Source organism: Antechinus flavipes, chromosome 3 (genome assembly GCF_016432865.1).
Source record: "Antechinus flavipes isolate AdamAnt ecotype Samford, QLD, Australia chromosome 3, AdamAnt_v2, whole genome shotgun sequence".
NCBI lineage: Eukaryota > Metazoa > Chordata > Mammalia > Dasyuromorphia > Dasyuridae > Antechinus > Antechinus flavipes.
In genome coordinates this window covers 623,751,745-623,777,006 of record NC_067400.1, presented here as the reverse complement: position 1 = coordinate 623,777,006, position 25,262 = coordinate 623,751,745, and the positions used below count along the sequence as shown (strand labels likewise).

Genomic DNA, 25,262 nt, shown 5'->3' with positions numbered 1-25,262 from the left:
TAGTTTTCAACATACATTTTGGTCAAACTTTTGTGTTCTAAGTTTTTCTTCCTCTTTTCTTCCTCTCTCCCTCCCCTCCTCCTCCCCGAGGCAGTGAGCAATCTGGTGTAGGTCAAATAGTTGCCATCCTTTTAAACATTTCCATATTATTTGTCGTGTTGTGCGCGGAGAATCGACCAAAAAGGAAAAAACAAACCCGTGAGAAATAAAGAGCAAAAGGGAAAAATCCTGTGCTCTGATCCGCATCCCGTCGCCACAGTTCTCCCTCTGGAGGTGATTGACATTTTCTATTCCAAGTCTATTGGAATTGCCTTGAATCAGTGCTTTGCTGAGAAGAGCTAAATCCGTCACAGCTGATCGTCCCATAATCTCGTTACTGGTACAATCCAACATTCATTTTGGTAAGATTTTGAGTTCCATTTTCTCTTCTCCCTCCGTTCCCCACCTTCCCCTCCTCCCAACAGCAAGCAATCTGATAGAGGGTAAGCATTTGCAGTCCTTTTAAACATATTTCCATAGGAGTCACATTGGGGGAAAAAATCAGAACAAAAAAAAAAAAACAAGAAAAAACAAAAAAGAGAGGGGAAAACAGTATGCTTCGATCTACACTCAGTCTCCACAATTCTTTCTCTGAATGCAGATGGCATTTTCCATCCCAAGTCTCTTGGAATTGCCTTGGATCACTGCGTTGCTGAGAAGAGCTAAGTCTTTCCCGGTTGATTATCACACAATCTCGGTCTTACTGTGTTCAATGATGCTCATATCAGCATCAGTTCATTTAAGTCTTCCCAGGCTTTTCTGTAACCAGCTTTTTCATCACTTCTTATAGAACAATAATATTCCATAACCTCCATATATCATAATTTATTCAGCCATTCTCCAACTGATGGGCATCCCCTCAATGTCCAATTTTTTGCCACCATAAGAAGAGCTGTCACAGTTTTGCACATGTGGGTCCCTTTCCCTCCTTTAAGATCTCTTTGGAATATAAGCCCAGTAGAGATACTACTGGGTCAAAGGGGATGCACAGTTTGCTATCTCTTTCTCTAGAATGGTTGGTTCTATTTACAAATCCACTAACAATGTATGTGTCCCATTTTTCCCGCATCCCCTCCAATATTGATCATTATCTTTTCCTATCGTCTTTGCTAATCTGAGCGGTATGAGGTGGAACCTCAGAGTTGTTTTAATTTGCATGTTCTCTAAATAATACTGACTTAGAGTATTTTTTTCATATGATTATGGATGACTTTAATTTCATCATCTAAAAATTCTCCGTTCATATCCTTTGATCTTTCGAATAGCTTATATAGTATTGGATCTTTTCTTTAAATAATTGGTAGAATCGACTTCTAAATCCAGCTGGCCTTGGAGATTTTTTGAATTTACAAGTCAATTCTACCAGATAAATATACTGTCTGAGTACACGGTCAGCTTTTGTGTAGTAGCTGAGGTCCCTCACTAGTATAATTTTACTCTCTATTTCTTCCTTTGATTTTGCTTCTCCTAAGAGTTTGGACACTGTACCTCTTGGTGCATACATGTTTAGTATTGATATAACTTCATTTGTCTATGCTATCTTTTATCTAGATGTTTCCTTATCTCTTTTAATTAGATTTTTGCTTTTCCTTTGAGATCAGGATTGCTACCCCCTTCCCTTTTTTTTTTTTTTTTTTAAAACTGCAGCCTAATATGTTCTGCTCTAGCCTTTTACCTTTACTCTCTATATCTGTTTCAAAAATGTTTCTTGTAAACAACATATTTTAGGGTTTTGGTTTTTAATCCATTCTAAGCTCTCTGCTTCCATTTTATGGGAGAGTTCATCCAAATTGCATTCAGTTATGATCAACTGTGTATTTCCCTTCATCCTATTTTCTCCTGATTATACTTTTGTCTCTTTCCACCCTGTCCCTCCTCACCAGGGTTTTGTTTCTGACCAGCCCCTCTCTTTTATCAGCCCTCCTCCCTTCTCTTACCTCTTTCTGCTATTTCTTTCCTTCCTTTTCCCATCCCTTTCTGTCTCCTATTTCTTTTCAGCCCCTCCCTTTTCTTTCCCCTTTTTCCTACTTCCCTATATAGTGAGATAAAATTTGAAAATCGAATATGAATGTTATTACCTCTGAGCTAACATTGATGAGATTAAGCTTTAGACAACGTTTATCCCTTTCTCTTCTTTTCCCTCTAATTATAATAGGTCTTTTGTGCCTCTTCATGTAATCTAATTTGTCCCATTTGACCTCCCCTTTTGTCTTCTCAGAGAACAATCCTTTTTTCCACTCTTTTTTGTCTTATATCATCACATCAGTCAATTTATACTCAAACGCTCTTATGTATACCCCTTCTAATTGTCCCAATAACTGTTCTCAAGAATTACAAGTATCATCTTCCTATGTAGGTATGTAAAAGTTTTAACCTTTAAATAACATTTTTCTCTTTCCTTTTACCTTTTTTATGCTTCTTTGAGTCTTATATTTGAAGATTACATTTTGTGTTTAGTTTATGACAAATGATTGAAAGTCCCCCATTTCATCGAAGAGCCAACTCTTTCTCTGAAAGATTATGCCGGATAATTCATTGTTTGATTATAATTCAAGCTCCTTTGCTTTCTAGAATATGGTATTCCAGGCTCTCTAATCCTTATTGTAGATGCTGCTAAGTCTTGGGTAATCCAACTATGGTTTTTGATGTTTGAATTGTTTCTTTCTTGCAGATCGTAGTATTTTCTCCTTAACCTTATAGTTCTGGAATTAAGCTACATTATTTCTTGGAATTTTCCTTGTGGGATGTCTTTCAGGGGGGATTGATTCTTTCAATGACTATTTTGCCCCTGCTTTAAAAAATATATATATATACACACACACACATAATAGCTTTTTATTTTTCAAAATACATGTAAAGATAGTTTTCGACATTCACCCTTGCAAAACCTTGTATTCCAAATTTTTATCCCTCCTTTCTGCCCTCAACAGCAAGTAATCCAATATAGGTTAAACATGTGCCATCCTTCTAAACATTATTTCCACATTTATGATGGATCCTCTCTCTGATGATTTCTTTGTAAGATGTTTTCTAGGTTCTTTTTTTGATGATGGCTTTCAGGTAGTCCAATACTTAAAATGACCTCTCCTGGGTCTATTTTCTTACTCGGTAGTTTTTCCATAAGTTATTTTAAATTTCTCTAGTTTATTTTTTAGTTTAATTCTTGCTGTCTCAGAGCCATTAGCTTCCATTTGCCCAGTTCTGGTTTGTAATGTTTCAGTTCGCTCTTGTACCCCCTTTCTCACGGGGCTAATTCTACTTTTAAAGGTCCTTCCTTTACTAAGCTGGCTCTCGTTTCTTTTCCCAAGTTTTCTCCCTCTCTTACTTGAGTTTTTAAATCCTTTTTAGGGCTTCCAAGAAGGCTCTCCGGGCTGGAGCCCAGTTCCCACCCGCTTGGAGATTGCGCCCAGGGGCGTTTAGAACATCCCGGCCAGCACAGTAACTTTGTGTGGTCCTGGTTTTGTTCCCGCTTCCTCCCGCCCCCTCCCTTTGCTTTCTCGTGTCCCGGTAGCCCAGATGGGCAGGGGAAGCTTGGTCGCTGCAGATACACCCAGGCACGCAGGGAGGAGCACTGATGGGATCAGCTGGGCCTCAGGGGCCTCTTCTTCCCACTTCCCTGTGTCCCATCACAAACCCCTCCTCTATTCCCTTATAAAAGGATTTATCTGAGCCTCCCCAACCCCCCAGCTTTTCGAGGAATTCGGCCCCCCAGTCCATGGCACTGCTTTTGGGGTCAGTCAGCCTGCTAAGCAACAATCGCCAACTTCCCGCGCCGTTCAGCCCACTCTTGGCCGCCCGACAAAACCTCTGCCCTACAAATTCTGAGACCCCCTGCAGATGACGCCGCGAACCCCAACATCTCCCGGCTTTTAAAGTTGAGCTCTGCTCGCGAGGCACGGGGGACGCCGTCGCGAGCTTTGGCGGCTTGGCGTGCGGGGGTCCCCGGCGTGTGCTGACCTGCTTGCAGAGCGCGACCTCTTCACCTTTGCCTGGGGGGGCGGGAGGAGGGAGGAGTTCTTCTGAACCAATTCAGAGGTTCCTTTCTACCTGAGTCCTTTCTCGGTCCACTCAACAGCTCCTGCCCGGCCCCTCCCCCATCACCTATTTATTTTTATATAAATTTCTAAAACATATGTTATCATCGGTCATTCCCTAGAACCGAGCCTGGGGGCGGGGGGAGGGGCGGGGCAGCGCCGAGGAGGGGGTTGGACTCAGCTCCGCGTCTGGCCACGCCTCTGCGGGACGCTCGCTTCCTGTTGGCCAGCACTGCGCCGGCGCGATGACGCCAATAGCACCGCCCCCGGAGTTTTAAGGGCCGCACGCCCTTGGGCCGAGTCCTTTCCCGGTCGGCTCGGGATCTTGCCGTAGGTGAGCGCGTGGTGGCCGGGCACTCGGGAGCATGGGAGAGCGCGGGAGCCGGCACTCGGAGCTCCCCGCGGAGGTTCCCCCACCACCCTCCCCTTCCCCGAAAGCCCGACGAGCGCACTTTCGGCCTCCTTCCCGTCCGCTAGTGCTTGTCAGGGTCTCCGAGTTCTCCCCTCCCCCGCCCCGCGCGCAGGCGCCGTAGCGCCTACGCTGAGCCGCGTGTCTCTCCCCACGCACAGGCGCCGTCAGACCGTTCTGCTAGGCCAAGATGCCGGTCGCCAGGAGCTGGGTATGTCGGAAAACGTACGTGACGCCGCGGCGGCCCTTCGAGAAGTCGCGCCTGGACCAGGAGCTGAAGCTGATCGGTCAGCGGCCCGCCGGGGAGGGGGGCGGGGAAAGGGGGGCTCTACGGCGGCCGGGAGGGCGCGGGGCACGGCGGGGCTCCTCCACCCACGTGCTCTACTCACTCCCCCCCAGGTGAGTACGGGCTCCGTAACAAGCGCGAGGTGTGGCGGGTCAAGTTCACACTGGCTAAGATCCGCAAGGCTGCGCGGGAGCTGCTCACGCTGGACGAGAAGGACCAGCGGCGCCTCTTTGAGGGTGAGCGGGCGGGGGACGCCCATGCTGGGGGAGGGGGAGGCCCCCGGTGCCAAATTGACGGCCTCTCCGCAGCTGGGTAAGGGCCGCCTCGCGCTGTGCCCCGTTGACCCCCGCGGGGGAGGGGCGGCCCCGTCCAATAACTTGGCCGACCCGCCCCCCAGGTAATGCTCTCCTGCGGAGGCTGGTGCGGATCGGCGTCCTGGACGAGGGCAAGATGAAGCTGGATTACATCCTGGGCCTGAAGATCGAGGACTTCCTGGAGCGGCGCCTGCAGACGCAGGTCTTCAAGCTGGGCCTGGCCAAGTCCATCCACCACGCGCGGGTCCTGATCCGCCAGAGGCACATCAGGTGCGGCCGAGCCCCCTCCCCCGCCCCCCCAGCTCCCTGCAGGTGATCACGTGGGGGCCTTACCTTCCCCCCCTGCGCAAGGCTCACTGCGGCTCCGCCGTACACCTTGTGAAGGCGCTCTCGGGCCGGGCCGGCAGGTGAGGGGGCGTGGGGGTGGGGGCGAGGGTGGTGCCCGGGGCCGCAGCACGTCCCCCTTCCCTCCCCCCGCCCCGCCCAAGACCCGCCCCCGAACGCCTCCCTCTCCTTCCCCGGCAGGGTCCGCAAGCAGGTGGTGAACATCCCCTCCTTTATCGTGCGCCTGGACTCCCAGAAGCACATCGACTTCTCGCTGCGCTCGCCCTACGGCGGCGGCCGAGCCGGCCGGGTCAAGAGGAAGAACGCCAAGAAGGGCCAGGGAGGGGCGGGCACCGGGGACGACGAAGAGGAAGATTAAGTGTTATCCCTCCCCTCCCCAAAGTACCTCGGAGTGGAATAAAGCTCTTTGATTAAGGAAGCGCCTGCAGTCTTGGAGGGCAGAGGGCGGGGCAGGGCAGATCCCCACACTCCCCTGGAGCCCGGGGGAAGGAGTCTGGCGGGAGACCCCGGCAGTGGTCTCTCCTGGGGAGGGTGGGCGCTCCTGCCACCTCCCCCACCCGGACCCCATTGACCCTCGGGCCTCAGTCGAGGAAACGGGCGGGGGAAGATTGGGATGGCGGCGGGCTCCGCGCGGTGAGGAGGGGCCGGGGCTGCCGGAGAGGCGCTCGTGGCGGCTTGGAGGATGGGGAGCACTCAGCGGGGCGGGGGGAGGGAGCGCCGAGGCGGGGAGACCGGCCGAGCCTTGGGAACGGCCGCCCTCGCTGCGGATCAATCGCGGGAGACGTGGAGCTGAGGCGCGTTTATTCATGCGGTGCCCCTCAGCGCGCCCCCCTCACCCTGGGCTGCGCTTGTCCAGCGTCCCGCCAGCTGGCCTCCGAGGCCTCCTCCCGCTCCAGTCCCGGGGGGGCGGCGGGGTTCCGGCTCCGAGTCGGTCTGGGATCATTTCCTCCGGGAGACCCCGGGGGCCTTCCCATCTGTGCAGTGCTGGGCGCGAAGGGGCTTCCCCCTTACATCCCTCTGACTGCCCAGCCCCTGGTTAAGCGCTGGGGTACAAAGGAAAGCGGGGACCGGGGCTTGCCGGCGGCCCTTGGAGGCCGGTTAGATGCCGGGCCGCTGGGCCGCACTGGGCACGCCCCAGGCTGCTCCCTCCTGGTTCCCGGGCTCGGCTCGGGGCAGGGCGGCGTACAGGCAGGAAGCCCCTGGGCCCGAGCGGGGAAGGTCCTGAGCCCCGGCCTTGAGCTTCAGCCGGGCGTACGTCACTTGCTGAGGGTCTTCCCCGGGGGGAGCCTGCGGGAGGAGAGGAGGGGCTGAGCGGGGGAGGGCCCTGAGCCCACCTCCCGCAGGGTGTGAGCACGTGAACCTCCTCCCCCCGCCCAGCTCAGAGACTCACGGCTGTGTCCTCCCGCGCCGCCTCTGTCTGCCCGCCATCCTCCACAGCATCGTCTGAGGCAGAGAAGCAGGGGCTCAGGACCCGGCTCTGCCCAGGGCCAGGCCTTTCCCTCTCCCAGCCCCTCCCCCTCCCGCCCCGCCCCTCACTCACACAGCGTCTCCTCCATGGGGGTTGCAGCTGGGTCTGAGCTGGGGAACCAGAAGGCACAGAGTGAGGGGGGTAGGGGGGGAAGGTGCGGTGGGGGAGGGGCTGGGAAGGGGGGCGGGTGCGGTGGGGGAGGGTCGGGGAAGGGGGGCGGGTACGGTGGGGGAGGGTCTATCTGGGGCTCCTACCTCTTGGGGGTCTTCTTGCCCTCTGCCCCGCTGCTCCCACTGCCTGTGGGGAGAGTCGGGGTCAGCCTTCCCTGGGGCTCAGGCCCCGCGCCCGCCGCCCCCAGCCCCAAGAACTCACTGATTCTGGCGCGATGACAGCGGTAGCAGAGGAGGAAGAGGAAGAGGAGGAAGAGCAGGATGAGCAGCGCAGAGGCGCCCAGCAGGATGTTTGCCGTGAGACCCGAGGAAGCTGGGGCTGAAGCTGGAGGGGGTGGGGCCCATGTTAAGGCCGGCGGTCCCTGGGAGGCTCAGAGCTGGGTACCCAGCCCTGCAGGCTCGAGGGCCTGGCCTGGTGCTGGCGGGGCCCAACCCCAGGAGTTCTGGCCTGCCGTGCCCGCCGGCTTTCCCTCCGCGTCTCCCCTCCCCGCCCCTCCGCGCAGGCCGGCAGACAGGAGGCGAGCACTGAAGGGCTCCCCCGGCGCCCAGGGTGGGGGGGCCGTGGGGAAGGCCAGCCGAGAAGGCCAAGGAGGGGAACGCAGGCCCAGCCTGGACCCTTCCCCAAACGGAGGCGCCTTGGGGAGGACTGGGCTGGCTCAGCCCACAGAGCCCTGAACCTGGAGCCAGGTCCAGTCCAGCCTCAGACACTTGCTAGCTGTGGGACCCTGGCAAGGCCCTCTACCCCCTTTGCCTCAGTTTACTCATCTGTAAAATGGATATAACAGCAGCGCCTGTGTCACATGATGAGGGATTAAAGGGGATTTCAGGAAAGACATTTTTTATCAGGAAAATGTGCCAAGTGTTGAACACAGCTTGGGCAAAGGTCCAGAGGGGGGAGAAGGGGGAGAAGAATGAGGTCAGGGAAGAGGGAAAAGCCAGAGCCTCCCCTACCAGGGGAGCCCTTCGGTGACCTCTGAGGATCACCTTCCCAGGGGAAGCTCAGCAGGAGGGGGTGACCCCCAGCTCTGCCTGGCTCGCCCTCTGTGGGTGCTGGGCAAGTCCCTCCCCGCTCTGGCCCGCACTTTACCATCTGTACAATGGGAGTATGAACACGAGGTGGGAACGGTTAGAGGGAAGCAGACTCCTGCCCCCTCCCTCTGCACTGCCGAGCCCCAGCCCACCCTCAGTCCTCCCGGTGCCCCAGGCCCTCCAGGATGTGTCCTGGGTCCCAGCAAACGGTCTGCGCCCAGGAGAATGTCACTGGACATGCGGAATGCGGAGTGGGCCAGGGAGCAGAGGCGCCAGGGTCTGCATTCTCTGAGCCCCACCCATTGCTCTGGAGGCCTCAGGACCGGGGAGGGCTGGAAGGAGGGGGCCGGGGCCTCTCACCTGTGACCCTGAGCTCCAGGGGGTCACTGGGGGCTGACCACTCATGGGGGGAGTGACTGTGAAAGCTGTAGCATCGGTACGTCCCTCCGTGGGTGGAGTTCTCAGCAAGGATGGAGAAATTGGCCTGAGAGCCCTGAGCAAGGAGCTGGGCCGGGGCCTGGGTGACCTGTGCTCCGTCCTTGTACAGGACAGACCGGTCATGGGACAGCTGCGAATGGCACTGGAGGGTCACGGCCTGTCCTTCGGCCACTGGGGAGCTGGGCCAGGCCGAGAGGGAGGGTGGCAGGAAAAGCCCTGGAGGAGCAGGAGAGCCGGGACTGAGAACAGGAGGAGCCTCCCCTCTCTGTGCCCAGGCTGGAGCCGGGACAGGGCCAGGGGCAGAGCAGCAGCCGGTCCTCCCCCCTCTCCCTCTCCTGGCTTCCTCAGGGACCGCTGGGGGGGGGTGCAGGGGCTCCGGAGCCTCCTCACCTGTCACTGTCAGCTCCAGGGGCTCACTGGGCTCTGACCACCCTGACTGGCTTTGGTAGAGACACTGGTAGCTCCCAGCAGAGCTTGCTGCCATGTTATAGATGATGAACAGGGCTTCCCGTCCAGTTGGAAAATTCTCCACAAAACTATTGATTTCTTTCTTCCACAGGTGGTACACCCCAGCCCCAGGGGGCCCTTTACACCAGAGGTGCACGGGCTGCCCTTGGGGGACCACCGAGCCCGGCTCAGCCCTGAGGGAGGGTCTGGGCAACGCACCTGGAAGAGAATCAGCCCCGAGATCCCCTCTCAGCCCCTCCCCCAAGGCTCCCTCCCAGAATCATCTATCAGCACAGAACCCCCCCCTCATCCCCTCCATTACTCCTCCTTCCCCCCAGATCGCAGTGCTGAGCAGGCAGGAGGGGCAGAGGAAGCTTTGGGGCAGGGACTCACCCTGTTGTGCCCAGGTCTCCCAGCACAGACAAAGCCCTGTAGGACAGACTCTCGTTAGCCTCGGCTCCCGGAAGCCACATGTTTGTCACCACACCCAAGGGGCAGGGATGGGGGGGCAGAGGGGCAGCCAGACAGCAGGGGACCCCGGCTCGTGTGCTGGCTGGGCCCCTTCTCACTGGCCCTGTGTTTCCTGCTCTGCGGGATGGGTTGCAGGGTCCAGGCAGTGATCTCAAGGCTCCCTGGAGCTTTGAGTCTGCCTCTGGAAGTCACGGCTCTCCCACTTCCCAGGACTTACCGAAGCCGAGCAGGGCAGCGAGCGTGGGGGCCATTGTGCCCGAGGACCAGTGCTGGGCTCTTAGCGGAGCTTCCCTGCCACAGGATGTGGTCAGAGTGGCCTTCTCCAAGGTCATGCCCTGCTCCCGCCCAGTGATGAATGTGGAAGGAGACGTTCTCCTTCATCGGGCTGCAGGGATGAGTCAAAGGCACCAGGGTCTCAGGAGATGGCTGTCCCCCGGGGAATGGCGGAGAACACGGCCATGGGCCTGTGGGCAAGGAAGCGGATGGTCCCAGTAGCAGTAAGAAAGCGATGATTCCGGAGACCTGGATGGAGTGGAGGGCAGCACCGCGGACCCATCTCTACACGGGCTGCTGCATTTGAAAGCCCAGGAGAGAAGAGGAAGAAGTTGTGGAGGAAGGGCCGACAAACAGGACAGGAAGGCAGACACACACAGAATGAGCAAGTGATCACATGCTTCACAACAGCAAGGTCTGGGGAATGGAGCCTTTTATCCCTCTTGTGTCAAGTAAAGTCATTCAGTAGTGATTAGGCAGAGGATCACGAGATGCCCTTTTGCGTGTTTAATTTCGGATTAATAATGTATAGTTTTATACACACACATATGTATACATTTAAGTATACAAGCATCCACTCACATGGCACCTTAAATCTCAGGGCTCAGCTCTCTTGAGCAGACTTCAGCAGTCACGCAGCTTGGAAACCTCAATCTTTTGCCTTTTGGAATATCTTGTTCCAATCTCTCCTTTCCTTCAAAAGGACGAGCTGTGAAGTCTTGGGAAGTTTCCCAGAGTTTCAGGATAGAAGAGGACCTGCATGTGGTACAGCAGAATGGAGGCTGTTTTTGGAATGGGAGGACATGGATTCAGATCTCGCCCTTGCCATGCAGTACTTGTGTGTGACTCTGGATAAGAAACGTTATTTCTCTGGGCTTCCATTTCCTTTTCTGTAAATTGGGGTGATTGATATAACCAACAAATTACACATTCAAGCAGAAAACAAAGCTTCCTTTTTTTTTTTTAATATAAATATACATATAAAGCTTTTCCACTGGAAATGGGCTTTAGGCTTCTCTTTGGGAGGTGGGGGCAACTGAAGAGCCTTTGCTAAGAAAAGTTTACAAAAAAGGAAGTTAAAGCAAAAATTAGGAACTATTTTGTCCAATTGTATGCTAACAAATCTTATAATCTAAGTGCAATGGATGAATGCTTACAAAAATATAGATTGTCCAGATTAATAGCTGAGGAAATAAATTGCTTAAATAGTCCCATTTTAGAAAAAAGAAATAAGCTATTAATGAACGCCCTAAGGAAAAAACTCCAGGGCCAGATGGATTTATAAGTCAATTTTCTCAAACATCTAAAGAAGAACTAATTCCAATTATTGCGTAAACTATTTGAAAAAAAAAAAAGTCAAAGAGGATTGCCAAATTCCTTCTATGATACAAATATAATGCTGGTAGCTAAACCAGGAAGAGCCAGCACAGAGAAAGAAAATTACAGACCAATCTCCCTCATGAATACTGATGCAAACATTTTAAATAAAATGTTAGCAAAGAGATTACAAGAACTTATCAGGAAGATAATTCACTGACCAAGGGGGATTTATTCAAGGAATGCAGGGCTGGTTTCCTTATTGGTGTAATAGACAATATCAATAAGAAAATGAACAGAAACCATATGATGATCTCAATAGGTTCAGAAAAAGCTTTTGACAAAATACAGCACCCTATTAAAAACACTAGAGAGTATAAGAATAAATAGAGTTCTCCTTAAAATAACAACATCTACCTTCAACCACCAACAAGCATTATTTGTAGTGGGGAGAAAGTAGATGTATTCCCAGAAAGATCAGAGCTGAAACAAGGATGCCCATTATTACTATTATTCAATAATGTAGTAGAAATATTTGCTTTAGCAATAAGGAAAAAAAAGAAATTAAAGGAATTAGAGTAGACAATGAGGAGATAAAACTATCACTCTTTGCATATATATGATGGTATGCTTAAAGAATTCTAGAAAATCATCCAAAAACCTACTTAACACAATTGACAGCTTTAGTTGAGTTGCAGGATATAAAATAAACCCACACAAATCGTCAACATTTCTGTATTTTATTACCAAATTCCAGCATCAAGAGAAAGAGAAAATTCATGTAAAATAACTGTAGACAAAATAAAAAATTTGGGTGTCTCCCTGCCAGGAGAAACCTAGGAACTATATGAACACAATCAGAAAACACTTTTCACACAAATAAAGTCAGATCTAAACAATTGGAAAAATAGAAATTGTTCATGGGTAGGCTGAACTAATATAATTAAAATGACAATTGTACCCAAGTTAGTCTGCTTGTTCAGTGCCATAGCAATCAAACTCCCCAAAAATTACAGAGCTAGGAAAAATAGTAACAATTCATCTGGAAGAAGAAAAGAAAAAAAATTACTAAGGGAATTAAGGGACAGTTCCCTAATAGTACCAGATCCATAACGCTATTATAATGCAGGAATCATCCAAACCATTTGGTATTGGCTAAGAGAGAATGGAGGATCAACGGAATTAGATGAGATGCACATGACACAGTAATCAATGACTATAGCAATCTAGTATTTGATAAACCCCAAACTCCAGTTTCTGAAAGAGGAACTCATGATTTTACAAAAATTGCTGGGAAAACTGGAAAATAATGTCATAAACTCAGCATAGAGGTATTTCTCATATCTTATACCAAAATAAGGTCAAAATGTGTACATGATTTGGGCATAAAAATGATACCATAAACAAGTTAGAAGAGCAAAGGATAATTTACCTATCAGATCTTTGGAGAAAGGAGGAATTTATGGTCAAAGAAGTAGTAAAGAACATTATGAAATCAAAATGGACAACTCTGATTACATTAAATTAAGAAAGTTTTTGAACAAACAAAACCAATCCAGCCAAGATTAGAAGGGAAGCAGAAAACTGGGAAAAAATTTTACACCCAATGTTTCTGATCAAGACCTTGTTTTTAAATATATATAAAGAATTGAATCAAATTTAGGTCATTCTCCAGTTGATAAACAGTTAAAGTATGAACAGACAATTTTCAGATGAAGAAATTAAAATCATGTATAGTCATATGAAAAAAATGTTCTAAATCATTATTGATTAGAGAGATGCAACTCAAAATGCCTCTGAGCTACAATCTCACACTTTTCAGATTGGCTAATATGACAAGAAGAGATCGGGAAGAATGTTGGAGGGGATGTGGGAAAACTGGGACAGCAATACATTGTTGGTGGAACTGTGAACGGATGCAACCATTCTGGAGAGCAGTTTGGAATTATGCCCAAAGACTATCTGACTTTGCATCCCCTTGATCCAGCAGTATCATTACTAGGTCTGTATCCCAAGGAAATGATAAAGGAGGGAAAAAGAGCCCCCTGTGTAAAAATATTTGTAGTAGCTCTTTTTGTGGAGGCAAAAAATTGGAAATGGAGGGAATGCCCATTCATTGGGGAATGGCTGAATAAGTTTTGGCATGTGAATGTAATGGAATATTGTGGTTCTATAAAAAATGATGAATTGTTGATTTTAGAACAGCCTGGAAAGAGTTACATGAACTGATGCTGAGCAAAACAAGCAGAACCAGGAATACATTGTACACCATAACAGTAACTGTGTGACGATCAAGTATGAAAGACTTGGTTCTCAGTGTTACATTTAAGGCAATCCCAGTAAACTTTGGATGGAAAATGCCATTCAGGCACAGAGAAAGAACTGTGGAGTCTGAATCAACACATGTTATATTCACTTTTTGTCTTTTACTTCCATTTTTTTTTGTTCTGATTTTTCTCTCCTAACATGATTCAAAAGGAAATATATAAAAATGTATAATCCCAAATAATGTTTTTATTTCTACCGGGAATTTTTTTTAAAGGCATAGGTTGAACTGTATTTCCTGAAACCATTAAATATTTGGCCTTGGGGGTGTCAGAGTGTATACTGAGGATACTATCAACCTAGTTAAAAATGGAGTCTGTTAGGCAATTTTTTGAGTGAAATTAATATGTTTCCTCTGTTTTTGTGTTTGGGTCTTATCAGTTAAGGCAACCCTAGGGTGCAAATGCCTTCTTGTGAATGTCAGGAGCCGGGTCTGCAACTCCAGGCAGCGACGTGAGGAGAGCTCAGGCAGAGAGCGTTTGTGGGCGGGGCCAGCGGAGGGCAGGCTTGTCCCGGGCGTGGGGAATCTGATTTGGGAGAGGTGGGGGGGGGGGGGGAAGCAGGGGTCCTGCTGCTGGTCAGGGTGGGCCTAGGGCCCCCAGAGCCATGATGGCCAAAGGCGTGCGGGAGGAGGCTCAGGTGGATGGCTCCTGCCGTACCCTTGATGGGGATGGTGTGGACACTCGCCACCCAATGATGAGATTGGTGTAGACCCCCCCCCCCCAATGCCTCTGTCTGGGTGTGGGCAGGACTCCGGGAGTCTTTGGGATCCGCGCCTTCAGGGCCCCCCAGCCCCGCCTTCCCTTCTGTCAGAAGATGCGGGAGCTCCCCCTGGGCGTCCCCTGGAGCTATTCCAGGCTTCAGCCAGCAGGACCCCCAGGAGGACGAGCACCAGCCCGGCCAGACTGAGGCGGATGACGTTGCCCACCGTGTAATCCTGGGCTGCAGGACCTGGGAGGGGAGAGAAGTCACTGGGAGGGGGACAATGCCCCCCGATCTCGGGCCCCCATCAGGGGGGCAGGATTCCTCCCACCCCAGGCCTGGTCCCAGCCCCTGTCCCTGGGCTGGGAGTCCTGGTCACTCCCTGGCTGGGAGGCTGGGGAAGGGGCTGGGGGCGGGGCCCTGAGAGAGAAGCCTGAGGGAGGGGCTGAGGCAGCCTGCCCCCTTCCTCGTCCCCCTCAGGGCTTCCTCTGCAGGCCCCCAAGTCAGGCCCAGGTCCCTCTTCCCCTTGCCCTCACTTCCTCTCCTCCCCCTCCTTCTTCATCTCCCACCATGTTGGGACCAGCTCGGGGAGTGGGCAGAGCATGAAGCTTGTGGGGAGGAAGAGCCGAGTTCAGATCCCACCTCAGCCACTTCCTCTCTGTGTGAGCCTGGCCATGCCAGGGATGGCAGAAGCAGAGCCCCCTCCCCATAGTTCCTGCTGTGGCTGCGTGGGTGAGGGGGGGGAGGCCCCCGGGGACTGATGGGGCAGAGAGAGAAGGGAGCAGGCTTGGGGCTGCCTCCTCCATCTCTGCTCTTACGTCCCCAGCCCCTTCCTGGCAGCCATGTTCCTCCTTCCCAGCTTGGAGTTCCTCCTGCCTGTGTCCCAGGCCTCCATCCCTCCTCACGCTCCGAGACAGGGGGGACCCAGCCCTGGCTTAGGCTGCAGGAGCAGGAGAGGAACAGAGACTGTCCCTGTGCTGAGGATGCCTGTTACTCACTGGGTGGGGAGGGGGTCAGAGCTGGGGGATTCCCAGGGTGTTGTGGGAGGTGAGGGTGCTGCAAGTGTCTGGTACAGGGAGAGGGAAAGGGTGAGGGGCTTGCGGGTATTTACCCTCTGGCCATACCCCAGTTCTGCTCCTCTCTTCTGAACCCCTTTCCTGGAAACTAGGAGACATATTGTCCTATGTGGGACCAGCATAACTGGGCAGTGGCAGATGGCGAGGGAGTCTAGAGGGGCCAAGGGGCAGAGGCCCCAGGGTCTACATTCTCTGAGCCCCACCCATTGCTCAGACTCTCCCCCTCTGAACCCCCTCCTCCTCCCCCAGCCCCCTGGCCCCTGGGGACCCCTGGGGCAGAGCCCTGAGCAGGCAGTGTGGTGTCCAGGACCAGGGAGGGAGTTTAAGAGGGCTGGGAGGGAGGGGGAGGGCCGGGGTCTCTCACCTGTGACCCTGAGCTCCAGGGGGTCACTGGGGGCTGACCACTGATGGGGGGAGCGACTCTGAAAGCTGTAGCATCGGTACGTCCCTCCGTGGGCAGAAGTCACGGCAGGGATGGAGAAATTGGCCTGAGAGCCCTTGCATGGGTCTGGGCCGGGGCCTGGGTGACCTGTGCTCCGTCCTTGTACAGGACAGACCGGTCATGGGACAGCTGGGAATGGCACTGGAGGGTCACGGCCTGTCCTTCGGCCACTGTGGAGCTGGGCCAGGCCGAGAGGGAGGGTGGCAGGAAAAGCCCTGGAGGAGCAGGAGAGCCGGGACTGAGAACAGGAGGAGCCTCCCCTCTCTGTGCCCAGGCTGGAGCCGGGACAGGGCCAGGGGCAGAGCAGCAGCCGGTCCTCCCCCCTCTCCCTCTCCTGGCTTCCTCAGGGACCGCTGGGGGGGGGTGCCAGGGGCTCCGGAGCCTCCTCACCTGTCACTGTCAGCTCCAGGGGCTCACTGGGCTCTGACCACCCTGACTGGCTTTGGTAGAGACACTGGTAGCTCCCAGCAGAGCTTGCTGCCATGTTAGGGATGATGAACAGGGCTTCCCGCCCAATTGGAAAATCCTCCACAATACTATTGATTTCTTTCTTCCATAGGCAGTACACCCCAGCCCCAGGGGGCCCTTTACACCAGAGGTGCACGGGCTGCCCTTGGGGGACCACCGAGCCCGGCTCAGCCCTGAGGGAGGGTCTGGGCAATGCACCTGGAAGAGAATCAGCCCCGAGATCCCCTCTCAGCCCCTCCCCCAAGGCTCCCTCCCAGAATCATCCATCAGCACAGAACCCCCCCCTGCATCCCCTCCATTACTCCTCCTTCCCCCCAGATCTCAGTGCTGAGCAGGCAGGAGGGGCAGGAAGCTTTGGGGCAGGGACTCACCCTGTTGTGCCCAGGTCTCCCAGCACAGACACAGCCCTGTAGGACAGACTCTCGTTAGCCTCGGCTCCCGGAAGCCACATGTTTGTCACCACACCCAAGGGGCAGGGATGGGGGGGCTGAGGGGCAGTCAGACAGCAGGGGACCCCGGCTCGTGTGCGGCTGGGCCCCTTCTCACTGGCCCTGCGTTTCCTGCTCTGCGGGATGGGTTGCAGGGTCCAGGCAGTGATCTCAAGGCTCCCTGGAGCTTTGATTCTGCCTCTGGAAGTCACGGCTCTCCCACTCCCAGGACTTACCGAAGCCGAGCAGGGCAGCGAGCACTGGGGCCATTGTGCCCGAGGACCAGTGTTGGGCGCTTAGCGGAGCTTCCCTGCCACAGGATGTGGTCAGAGTGGCCTTCTCCAAGGTCATGCCCTGCTCCCGCCCAGCGATGAATGTGGAAGGAGACGTTCTCCTTCATCGGGCTGCAGGGATGAGTCAAAGGCACCAGGGTCTCAGGAGATGGCTGTCCCCCGGGGAATGGCGGAGAACACGGCTATGGGCCTGTGGGCAAGGAAGCGGATGGTCCCAGTAGCAGTAAGAAAGCGATGATTCCAGAGACCTGGATGGAGTGGAGGGCAGCACCGCGGACCCATCTCTACACGGGCTGCTGCATTTGAAAGCCCAGGAGAGAAGAGGAAGAAGTTGTGGAGGAAGGGCCGACAAACAGGACAGGAAGACAGACAAACACAGAAAGAGCAAGTGATCCCATGCTTCACAACAGCAAGGTCTGGGGAATGGAGCCTTTTATCCCTCTTGTGTCAAGTAAAGTCATTCAGTAGTGATTAGGCAGAGGATCACGAGATGCCCTTTTGCGTTTAATTTCAGATTAATAATGTATAGTTTTATACATACACATATGTATACATTTAAGTATACAAGCATCCACTCACATGGCACCTTAAATCTCAGGGCTCAGCTCTCTTGAGCAGACTTCAGCAGTCACACAGCTTGGAAACCTCAATCTTTTGCCTTTTGGAATATCTTGTTCCAATCTCTCCTTTCCTTCAAAAGGACGAGCTGTGAAGTCTTGGAAGTTTCCCAGAGTTTCAGGATAGAAGAGGACCTGCATGTGGTACAGCAGAATGGAGGCTGTTTTTGGAATGGGAGGACATGGATTCAGATCTCGCCCTTGCCATGCAGTAGTACTTGTGTGTGACTTTGGACAAGAGATGTTATTTCTCTGGGCTTCCATTTCTTTTTCTGTAAATTGGGGTGATTGAAATAACCAACAAATTACACATTCAAGCAGAAAATACAGCTTCCTTGTTTTTTTTTAATATAAAATATTATATATAAAGCTTTTCCACTGGAAATGGGCTTTAGGCTTCTCTTTGGGAGGTGGGGGCAACTGAAGAGCCTTTGCTAAGAAAAGTTTACAAAAAAGGAAGTTAAAGCAAAAATTAGGAACTATTTTGTCCAATTGTATGCTAACAAATCTTATAATCTAAGTGCAATGGATGAATGCTTACAAAAATATAGATTGTCCAGATTAATAGCTGAGGAAATAAATTGCTTAAATAGTCCCATTTTAGAAAAAAGAAATAAGCTATTAATGAACGCCCTAAGGAAAAAACTCCAGGGCCAGATGGATTTATAAGTCAATTTTCTCAAACATCTAAAGAAGAACTAATTCCAATTATTGCGTAAACTATTTGAAAAAAAAAAGTCAAAGAGGATTGCCAAATTCCTTCTATGATACAAATATAATGCTGGTAGCTAAACCAGGAAGAGCCAGCACAGAGAAAGAAAATTACAGACCAATCTCCCTCATGAATACTGATGCAAACATTTTAAATAAAATGTTAGCAAAGAGATTACAAGAACTTATCAGGAAGATAATTCACTGACCAAGGGGGATTTATTCAAGGAATGCAGGGCTGGTTTCCTTATTGGTGTAATAGACAATATCAATAAGAAAATGAACAGAAACCATATGATGATCTCAATAGGTTCAGAAAAAGCTTTTGACAAAATACAGCACCCTATTAAAAACACTAGAGAGTATAAGAATAAATAGAGTTCTCCTTAAAATAACAACATCTACCTTCAACCACCAACAAGCATTATTTGTAGTGGGGAGAAAGTAGATGTATTCCCAGAAAGATCAGAGCTGAAACAAGGATGCCCATTATTACTATTATTCAATAATGTAGTAGAAATATTTGCTCTAGCAATAAGGAAAAAAAAGAAATTAAAGGAATTAGAGTAGACAATGCAGAGGTAAAACTATCACTCTTTGCATGTGATGGTATGCTTAAAGAATCCTAGAAAATCATCCAAAAACCTACTTAAAACAATTAACAGCTTTAGCTGAGTTGCAGCATATAAAATAAACCCACACAAATTGTCAGCATTTCTGTATTTTATTACCAAATTCCAGCATCAAGAGAAAGAGAAAATTCATGTAAAATAACTGTAGAGAAAATAAAAAATTTGGGTGTCTCCCTGCCAGGAGAAGCCTAGGAACTATATGAACACAATCAGAAAACACTTTTCACACAAATAAAGTCAGATCTAAACAATTGGAAAAATAGAAATTGTTCATGGGTAGGCTGAACTAATATAATAAAAATGACAATTGTACCCAAGTTAGTCTGCTTGTTCAGTGCCATAGCAATCAAACTCCCCAAAAATTACAGAGCTAGGAAAAATAGTAACAATTCATCTGGAAGAAGAAAAGAAAAAAAATTACTAAGGGAATTAAGGAACAGTTCCCTAATAGTACCAGATCCATAACGCTATTATAATGCAGGAATCATCCAAACCATTTGGTATTGGCTAAGAGAGAATGGAGGATCAACGGAATTAGATGAGATGCACATGACACAGTAATCAATGACTATAGCAATCTAGTATTTGATAAACCCCAAACTCCAGTTTCTGAAAGAGGAACTCATGATTTTACAAAAATTGCTGGGAAAACTGGAAAATAATGTCATAAACTCAGCATAGATGTACTTCTCATACCTTATACCAAAATAAGGTCAAAATGGGTACATGATTTGGGCATAAAAATGATACCATAAACAAGTTAGAAGAGCAAAGGATAATTTACCTATCAGATCTTTGGAGAAGGGAGGAATTTATGGTCAAAGAAGTACTAAAGAACATTATGAAATCAAAATGGACAACTCTGATTACATTAAATTAAGAAAGTTTTTGAACAAACAAAACCAATCCAGCCAAGATTAGAAGGGAAGCAGAAAACTGGGAAAAAATTTTACACCCAATGTTTCTGATCAAGACCTTGTTTTAAAATATATATAAAGAACTGAATCAAATTTATAAGAATATAGGTCATTCTCCAGTTGATAATCAGTTAAAGGTATGAACAGACAATTTTCAGATGAAGAAATTAAAATCATGTATAGTCACATAAAAAATGTTCTAAATCATTATTGATTAGAGAGATGCAACTTAAAATGTCTCTGAGCTACAATCTCACACTTTTCAGATTGGCTAATATGACAAGAAGAGATCGGGAAGAATGTTGGAGGGGATGTGGGAAAACTGGGACAGTAATACATTGTTGGTGGAACTGTGAACGGATGCAACCATTCTGGAGAGCAGTTTGGAATTATGCCCAGAGACTATCTGGCTCTGCATCCCCTTGATCCAGCAGTATCATTACTAGGTCTGTATCCCAAGGAAATGATAAAGGAGGGAAAAAGAGCCACCTGTGTAAAAATATTTGTAGTAGCTCTTTTTGTGGTGGCAAAAAAAAAAAAAAAAATGGAGGGAATGCCCATTCATTGGGGAATGGCTGAATAAGTTTTGGCATGTGAATGTAATGGAATATTATGGTCCTATAAAAAATGATGAATTGTCGATGTTAGAAAGGCCTGGAAAGAGTTACATGAACTGATGCTGAGTGAAACAAGCAGAACCAGGAATACATTGTACACCATAACAGCAACTGTGTGACAATCAAGTATGAAAGACTTGGTTCTCAGTGTTACATTCAAGACAATCCTAGTAAACTTTGGATGGAAAATGCCATTCAGGCACAGAGAAAGAACTGTGGAGTCGGAATCAACACATGTTATATTCACTTTTTGTCTTTTACTTCCATTTTTTTTCTTTTGTGTTTTTTTTTCTTTTGTTCTGATTTTTCTCTCCTAACATGATTCAAAAGGAAATATATAAAAATGTATAATCCCAAATAATGTTTTTATTTCTACTGGGAATTTTTTTTAAAGGCATAGGTTGAACTGTATTTCCTGAAACCATTAAATATTGGGCGTTGGGAGTGTCAGAGTGTATATTGAGGATGCTATCAACCTAGTTAAAAATGGAGTCTGTTAGGCAATTTTTTGAGTGAAATTAATATGTTTCCTCTGTTTTTGTGTTTAGGTCTTATCAGTTAAGGCAACCCTAGGGTGCAAATGCCTTCTTGTGATCGTCAGGAGCCGGGTCTGCAACTCCAGGCAGCGACGTGAGGAGAGCTCGGGCAGAGAGCGTTTGTGGGCGGGGCCAGCGGAGGGCAGGCTTGTCCCGGGCGTGGGGAATCTGATTTGGGAGAGGTCGTGGGGGAAGCAGGGGGTCCTGCTGCTGGTCAGGGTGGGCCTAGGGCCCCCAGAGCCATGATGGCCAAAGGCGTGTGGGAGGAGGCTCAGGTGGATGGCTCCTGCCGTACCCTTGATGGGGATGGTGTGGACACTCGCCACCAAATGATGAGATTGGTGTAGACCCCCCCCCCCCAAATGCCTCTGTCTGGGTGTGGGCAGGACTCCGGGAGTCTTTGGGATCCACGCCTTCAGGGCCCCCCAGCCCCACCTTCCCTTCTGTCAGAAGATGCGGGAGCCCCCCCTGGGCGTCCCCTGGAGCTATTCCAGGCTTCAGCCAGCAGGAACCCCAGGAGGATGAGCACCAGGCCGGCCAGACTGAGGCGGATGACGTTGCCCAGCGTGTAATCCTGGGCTGCAGGACCTGGGAGGGGAGAGAAGTCACTGGGAGAGGGACACGGCCCCCCCCCGATCTCGGGCCCCCATCAGGGGGGGCAGGATTCCTCCCACCCCAGGCCTGGTCCCAGCCCCTGTCCCTGGGCTGGGAGTCCTGGTCACTCCCTGGCTGGGAGGCTGGGGAAGGGGCTGGGGGCGGGGCCCTGAGAGAGAAGCCTGAGGGAGGGGCTGAGGCAGCCTGCCCCCTTCCTCGTCCCCCTCAGGGCTTCCTCTGCAGGCCCCCAAGTCAGGCCCAGGTCCCTCTTCCCCTTGCCCTCACTTCCTCTCCTCCCCCTCCTTCTTCATCTCCCGCCATGTTGGGACCAGCCCAGGGAGTGGGCAGAGCATGAAGCTTGGGGGGAGGAAGAGCCGAGTTCAGATCCCACCTCAGCCACTTCCTCTCTGTGTGAGCCTGGCCATGCCAGGGATGGCAGAAGCAGAACTTTCCTATAGTCCCTGCTGTGGCTGCGTGGGTGAGGGGTGGGCAGGCCCCCGGGGACTGATGAGGAAGAGAGAAAAGGGAGCAGGCTTGGGGCTGTTTCCTCCATCTCTGCTCTTACGTCCCCAGCCCCTTCCTGGCAGCCATGTTCCTGCTTCCCTAGCTTGGAGTTCCTCCTGCCTGTGTCCCAGGCCTCCATCCCTCCTCACGCTCCGAGACAGGAGGGACCCAGCCCTGGCTTAGGCTGCAGGAGCAGGAGAGGAACAGAGATTGTCCCTGTGCTGAGGTTACCTGGTCCCTCACTGGGTGGGGAGGGGGTCAGAGCTTGGGTGCCTCCAGGGCTGTGGGGGAGGGGAGGATTCTTTGAGGTTCCTGGAACAAAGAGGGAGAAGGGGGGAGGGGCTCATGGGTATTACTCTCCCCCACTGGCTCTGCTCTGGCCTCCTCAACCCTCTTTCCTGGGACCTGGAGATATTGTCTGTATGTGGGTAACTGGACTGGCACCTAATGGGGAGGGTCTAGAGGGGCCAGGGAGCAGAGGCCCCAAAGTCTGTGGCCTTCTCTGAGCCCCACCCATTGCTCAGATCCTCCCTGCCTCCCTCTGAGCCCCCCTCCTCCCCCAGCCCTCCTGGTCCCTGGGGACCCCTGGGGCAGAGCCCTGAGCAGGCAGCTTGGTGTCCCAGGACCAGGGAGGGAGCTTAGCAGGGCTGAGAGGGAGGGGGAGGGCCGAAGTCTCTCACCTGTGACCCTGAGCTCCAGGGGGTCACTGGGGGCTGACCACTGATGGGGGGAGCGACTCTGAAAGCTGTAGCATCGGTACGTCCCTCCGTGGGCAGAAGTCACGGCAGGAATGGTGAAAATGGCCTGAGAGCCCCTTGCATGGGTCTGGGCCGGGGCCTGGGTGACCTGTGCTCCGTCCTTGTACAGGACAGAGTGATCATGGGACAGCTGCGAATGGCACTGGAGGGTCACGGCCTGTCCTTCCGCCACTGTGGAGCTGGGCCAGGCCGAGAGGGAGGGTGGCTGGAAAAGCCCTGGAGGAGCAGGAGAGCCGGGACTGAGAACAGGAGGAGCCTCCCCTTTCTGTGCCCAGACTGGAGCCGGGACAGGGCCAGGGGCAGAGCAGCAGCCGGTCCTCCCCCCTCTCCCTCTCCTGGCTTCCTCAGGGACCGCTGGGGGGGGGGTGCCAGGGGCTCCGGAGCCTCCTCACCTGTCACTGTCAGCTCCAGGGGCTCACTGGGCTCTGACCACTCTGACTGGCTTTGGTAGAGACACTGGTAGCTCCCAGCAGAGCTTGCTGCCATGTTAGGGATGATGAACAGGGCTTCCCGTCCAGTTGGAAAATTCTCCACAATACTATTGGTTTCTTTCTTCCTCAGGCGGTACACCCCAGCCCCAGGGGGCCCTTTACACCAGAGGTGCACGGGCTGCCCTTGGGGGACCACCGAGCCCGGCTCAGCCCTGAGGGAGGGTCTGGGCAATGCACCTGGAAGAGAATCAGCCCCGAGATCCCCTCTCAGCCCCTCCCCCAAGGCTCCCTCCCAGAATCATCCATCAGCACAGAACCCCCCTTGCATCCCCTCCATTACTCCTCCTTCCCCCCAGATCGCAGTGCTGAGCAGGCAGGAGGGGCAGGAAGCTTTGGGGCAGGGACTCACCCTGTTGTGCCCAGGTCTCCCAGCACAGACACAGCCCTGTAGGACAGACTCTCGTTAGCCTCGGCTCCCGGAAGCCACATGTTTGTCACCACACCCAAGGGGCAGGGATGGGGGGGCAGAGGAGCAGCCAGACAGCAGGGGACCCCGGCTCGTGTGCTGGCTGGGCCCCTTCTCACTGGCCCTGCGTTTCCTGCTCTGCGGGATGGGTTGCAGGGTCCAGGCAGTGATCTCAAGGCTCCCTGGAGCTTTGAGTCTGCCTCTGGAAGTCACGGCTCTCCCACTTCCCAGGACTTACCGAAGCCGAGCAGGGCAGCGAGCGCGGGGGCCATTGTGCCCGAGGACCAGTGCTGGGCTCTTAGCGGAGCTTCCCTGCCACAGGATGTGGTCAGAGTGGCCTTCTCCAAGTTCATGCCCTGCTCCCGCCCAGTGATGAATGTGGAAGGAGACGTTCTCCTTCATCGGGCTGCAGGGATGAGTCAAAGGCACCAGGGTCTCAGGAGATGGCTGTCCCCCGGGGAATGGCGGAGAACACGGCCATGGGCCTGTGGGCAAGGAAGCGGATGGTCCCAGTAGCAGTAAGAAAGCGATGATTCCAGAGACCTGGATGGAGTGGAGGGCAGCACCGCGGACCCATCTCTACACGGGCTGCTGCATTTGAAAGCCCAGGAGAGAAGAGGAAGAAGTTGTGGAGGAAGGGCCGACAAACACAGAGCAAGTGATCCCATGCTTCACAACAGCAAGGTCTGGGGAATGGAGCCTTTTATCCCTCTTGTGTCAAGTAAAGTCATTCAGTAGTGATTAGGCAGAGGATCACGAGATGCCCTTTTGCGTGTTTAATTTCGGATTAATAATGTATAATTTTATACATACACATATGTATACATTTAAGTATACAAGCATTCACTCACATGGCACCTTAAATCTCAGGGCTCAGCTCTCTTGAGCAGACTTCAGCAGTCACGCAGCTTGGAAACCTCAATCTTTTGCCTTTTGGAATATCTTGTTCCAATCTCTCCTTTCCTTCAAAAGGACGAGCTGTGAAGTCTTGGGAAGTTTCCCAGAGTTTCAGGATAGAAGAGGACCTGCATGTGGTACAGCAGAATGGAGGCTGTTTTTGGAATGGGAGGACATGGATTCATGTCCTTGCCCTTGCCATGCAGTACTTGTGTGTGACTCTGGATAAGAGACGTTATTTCTCTGGGCTTCCATTTCCTTTTCTGTAAATTGGGGTGATTGATATAACCAACAAATTACACATTCAAGCAGAAAATACAGCTTCCTTGTTTTTTTTTAATATAAAATATTATATATAAAGCTTTTCCACTGGAAATGGGCTTTAGGCTTCTCTTTGGGAGGTGGGGGCAACTGAAGAGCCTTTGCTAAGAAAAGTTTACAAAAAAGGAAGTTAAAGCAAAAATTAGGAACTATTTTGTCCAATTGTATGCTAACAAATCTTATAATCTAAGTGCAATGGATGAATGCTTACAAAAATATAGATTGTCCAGATTAATAGCTGAGGAAATAAATTGCTTAAATAGTCCCATTTTAGAAAAAAGAAATAAGCTATTAATGAACGCCCTAAGAAAAAAACTCCAGGGCCAGATGGATTTATAAGTCAATTTTCCCAAACATCTAAAGAAGAACTAATTCCAATTATTGTGTAAACTATTTGAAAAAAAAAAAGTCAAAGAGGATTGCCAAATTCCTTCTATGATACAAATATAATGCTGATAGCTAAACCAGGAAGAGCCAGCACAGAGAA

General features: G+C 51.3%; 2 protein-coding genes across 2 annotated transcripts; one reads left to right on the top strand and one right to left on the bottom strand.

The window, feature by feature from the left end:
* The first annotated feature begins 4,295 nt into the window (after positions 1–4,295).
* On the top strand, positions 4,296–5,845 carry RPS9 (ribosomal protein S9). The gene is made up of 5 exons (XM_051989708.1): positions 4,296–4,407; positions 4,644–4,769; positions 4,882–5,004; positions 5,166–5,352; positions 5,608–5,845. Exons 2-5 carry the CDS (start codon positions 4,673–4,675, stop codon positions 5,783–5,785), a joined length of 585 nt encoding a protein of 194 aa, XP_051845668.1. The 5' UTR covers positions 4,296–4,407; positions 4,644–4,672; the 3' UTR covers positions 5,786–5,845.
* Positions 5,846–6,211: 366 nt separating this feature from the next.
* LOC127557617 (leukocyte immunoglobulin-like receptor subfamily A member 6) lies at positions 6,212–25,121 on the bottom strand. The gene is given in 15 exon segments (XM_051990927.1): positions 6,212–6,714; positions 6,818–6,870; positions 6,968–7,005; positions 7,150–7,192; positions 7,268–7,390; positions 8,455–8,748; positions 8,923–9,198; positions 9,373–9,408; positions 9,668–9,828; positions 14,151–14,316; positions 15,508–15,642; positions 15,645–15,800; positions 15,976–16,251; positions 23,501–23,536; positions 23,796–25,121. Coding segments are annotated over 15 exon segments (2,097 nt in total). The 5' UTR covers positions 23,911–25,121; the 3' UTR covers positions 6,212–6,525.
* Between the last annotated feature and the right edge of the window lie 141 nt (positions 25,122–25,262).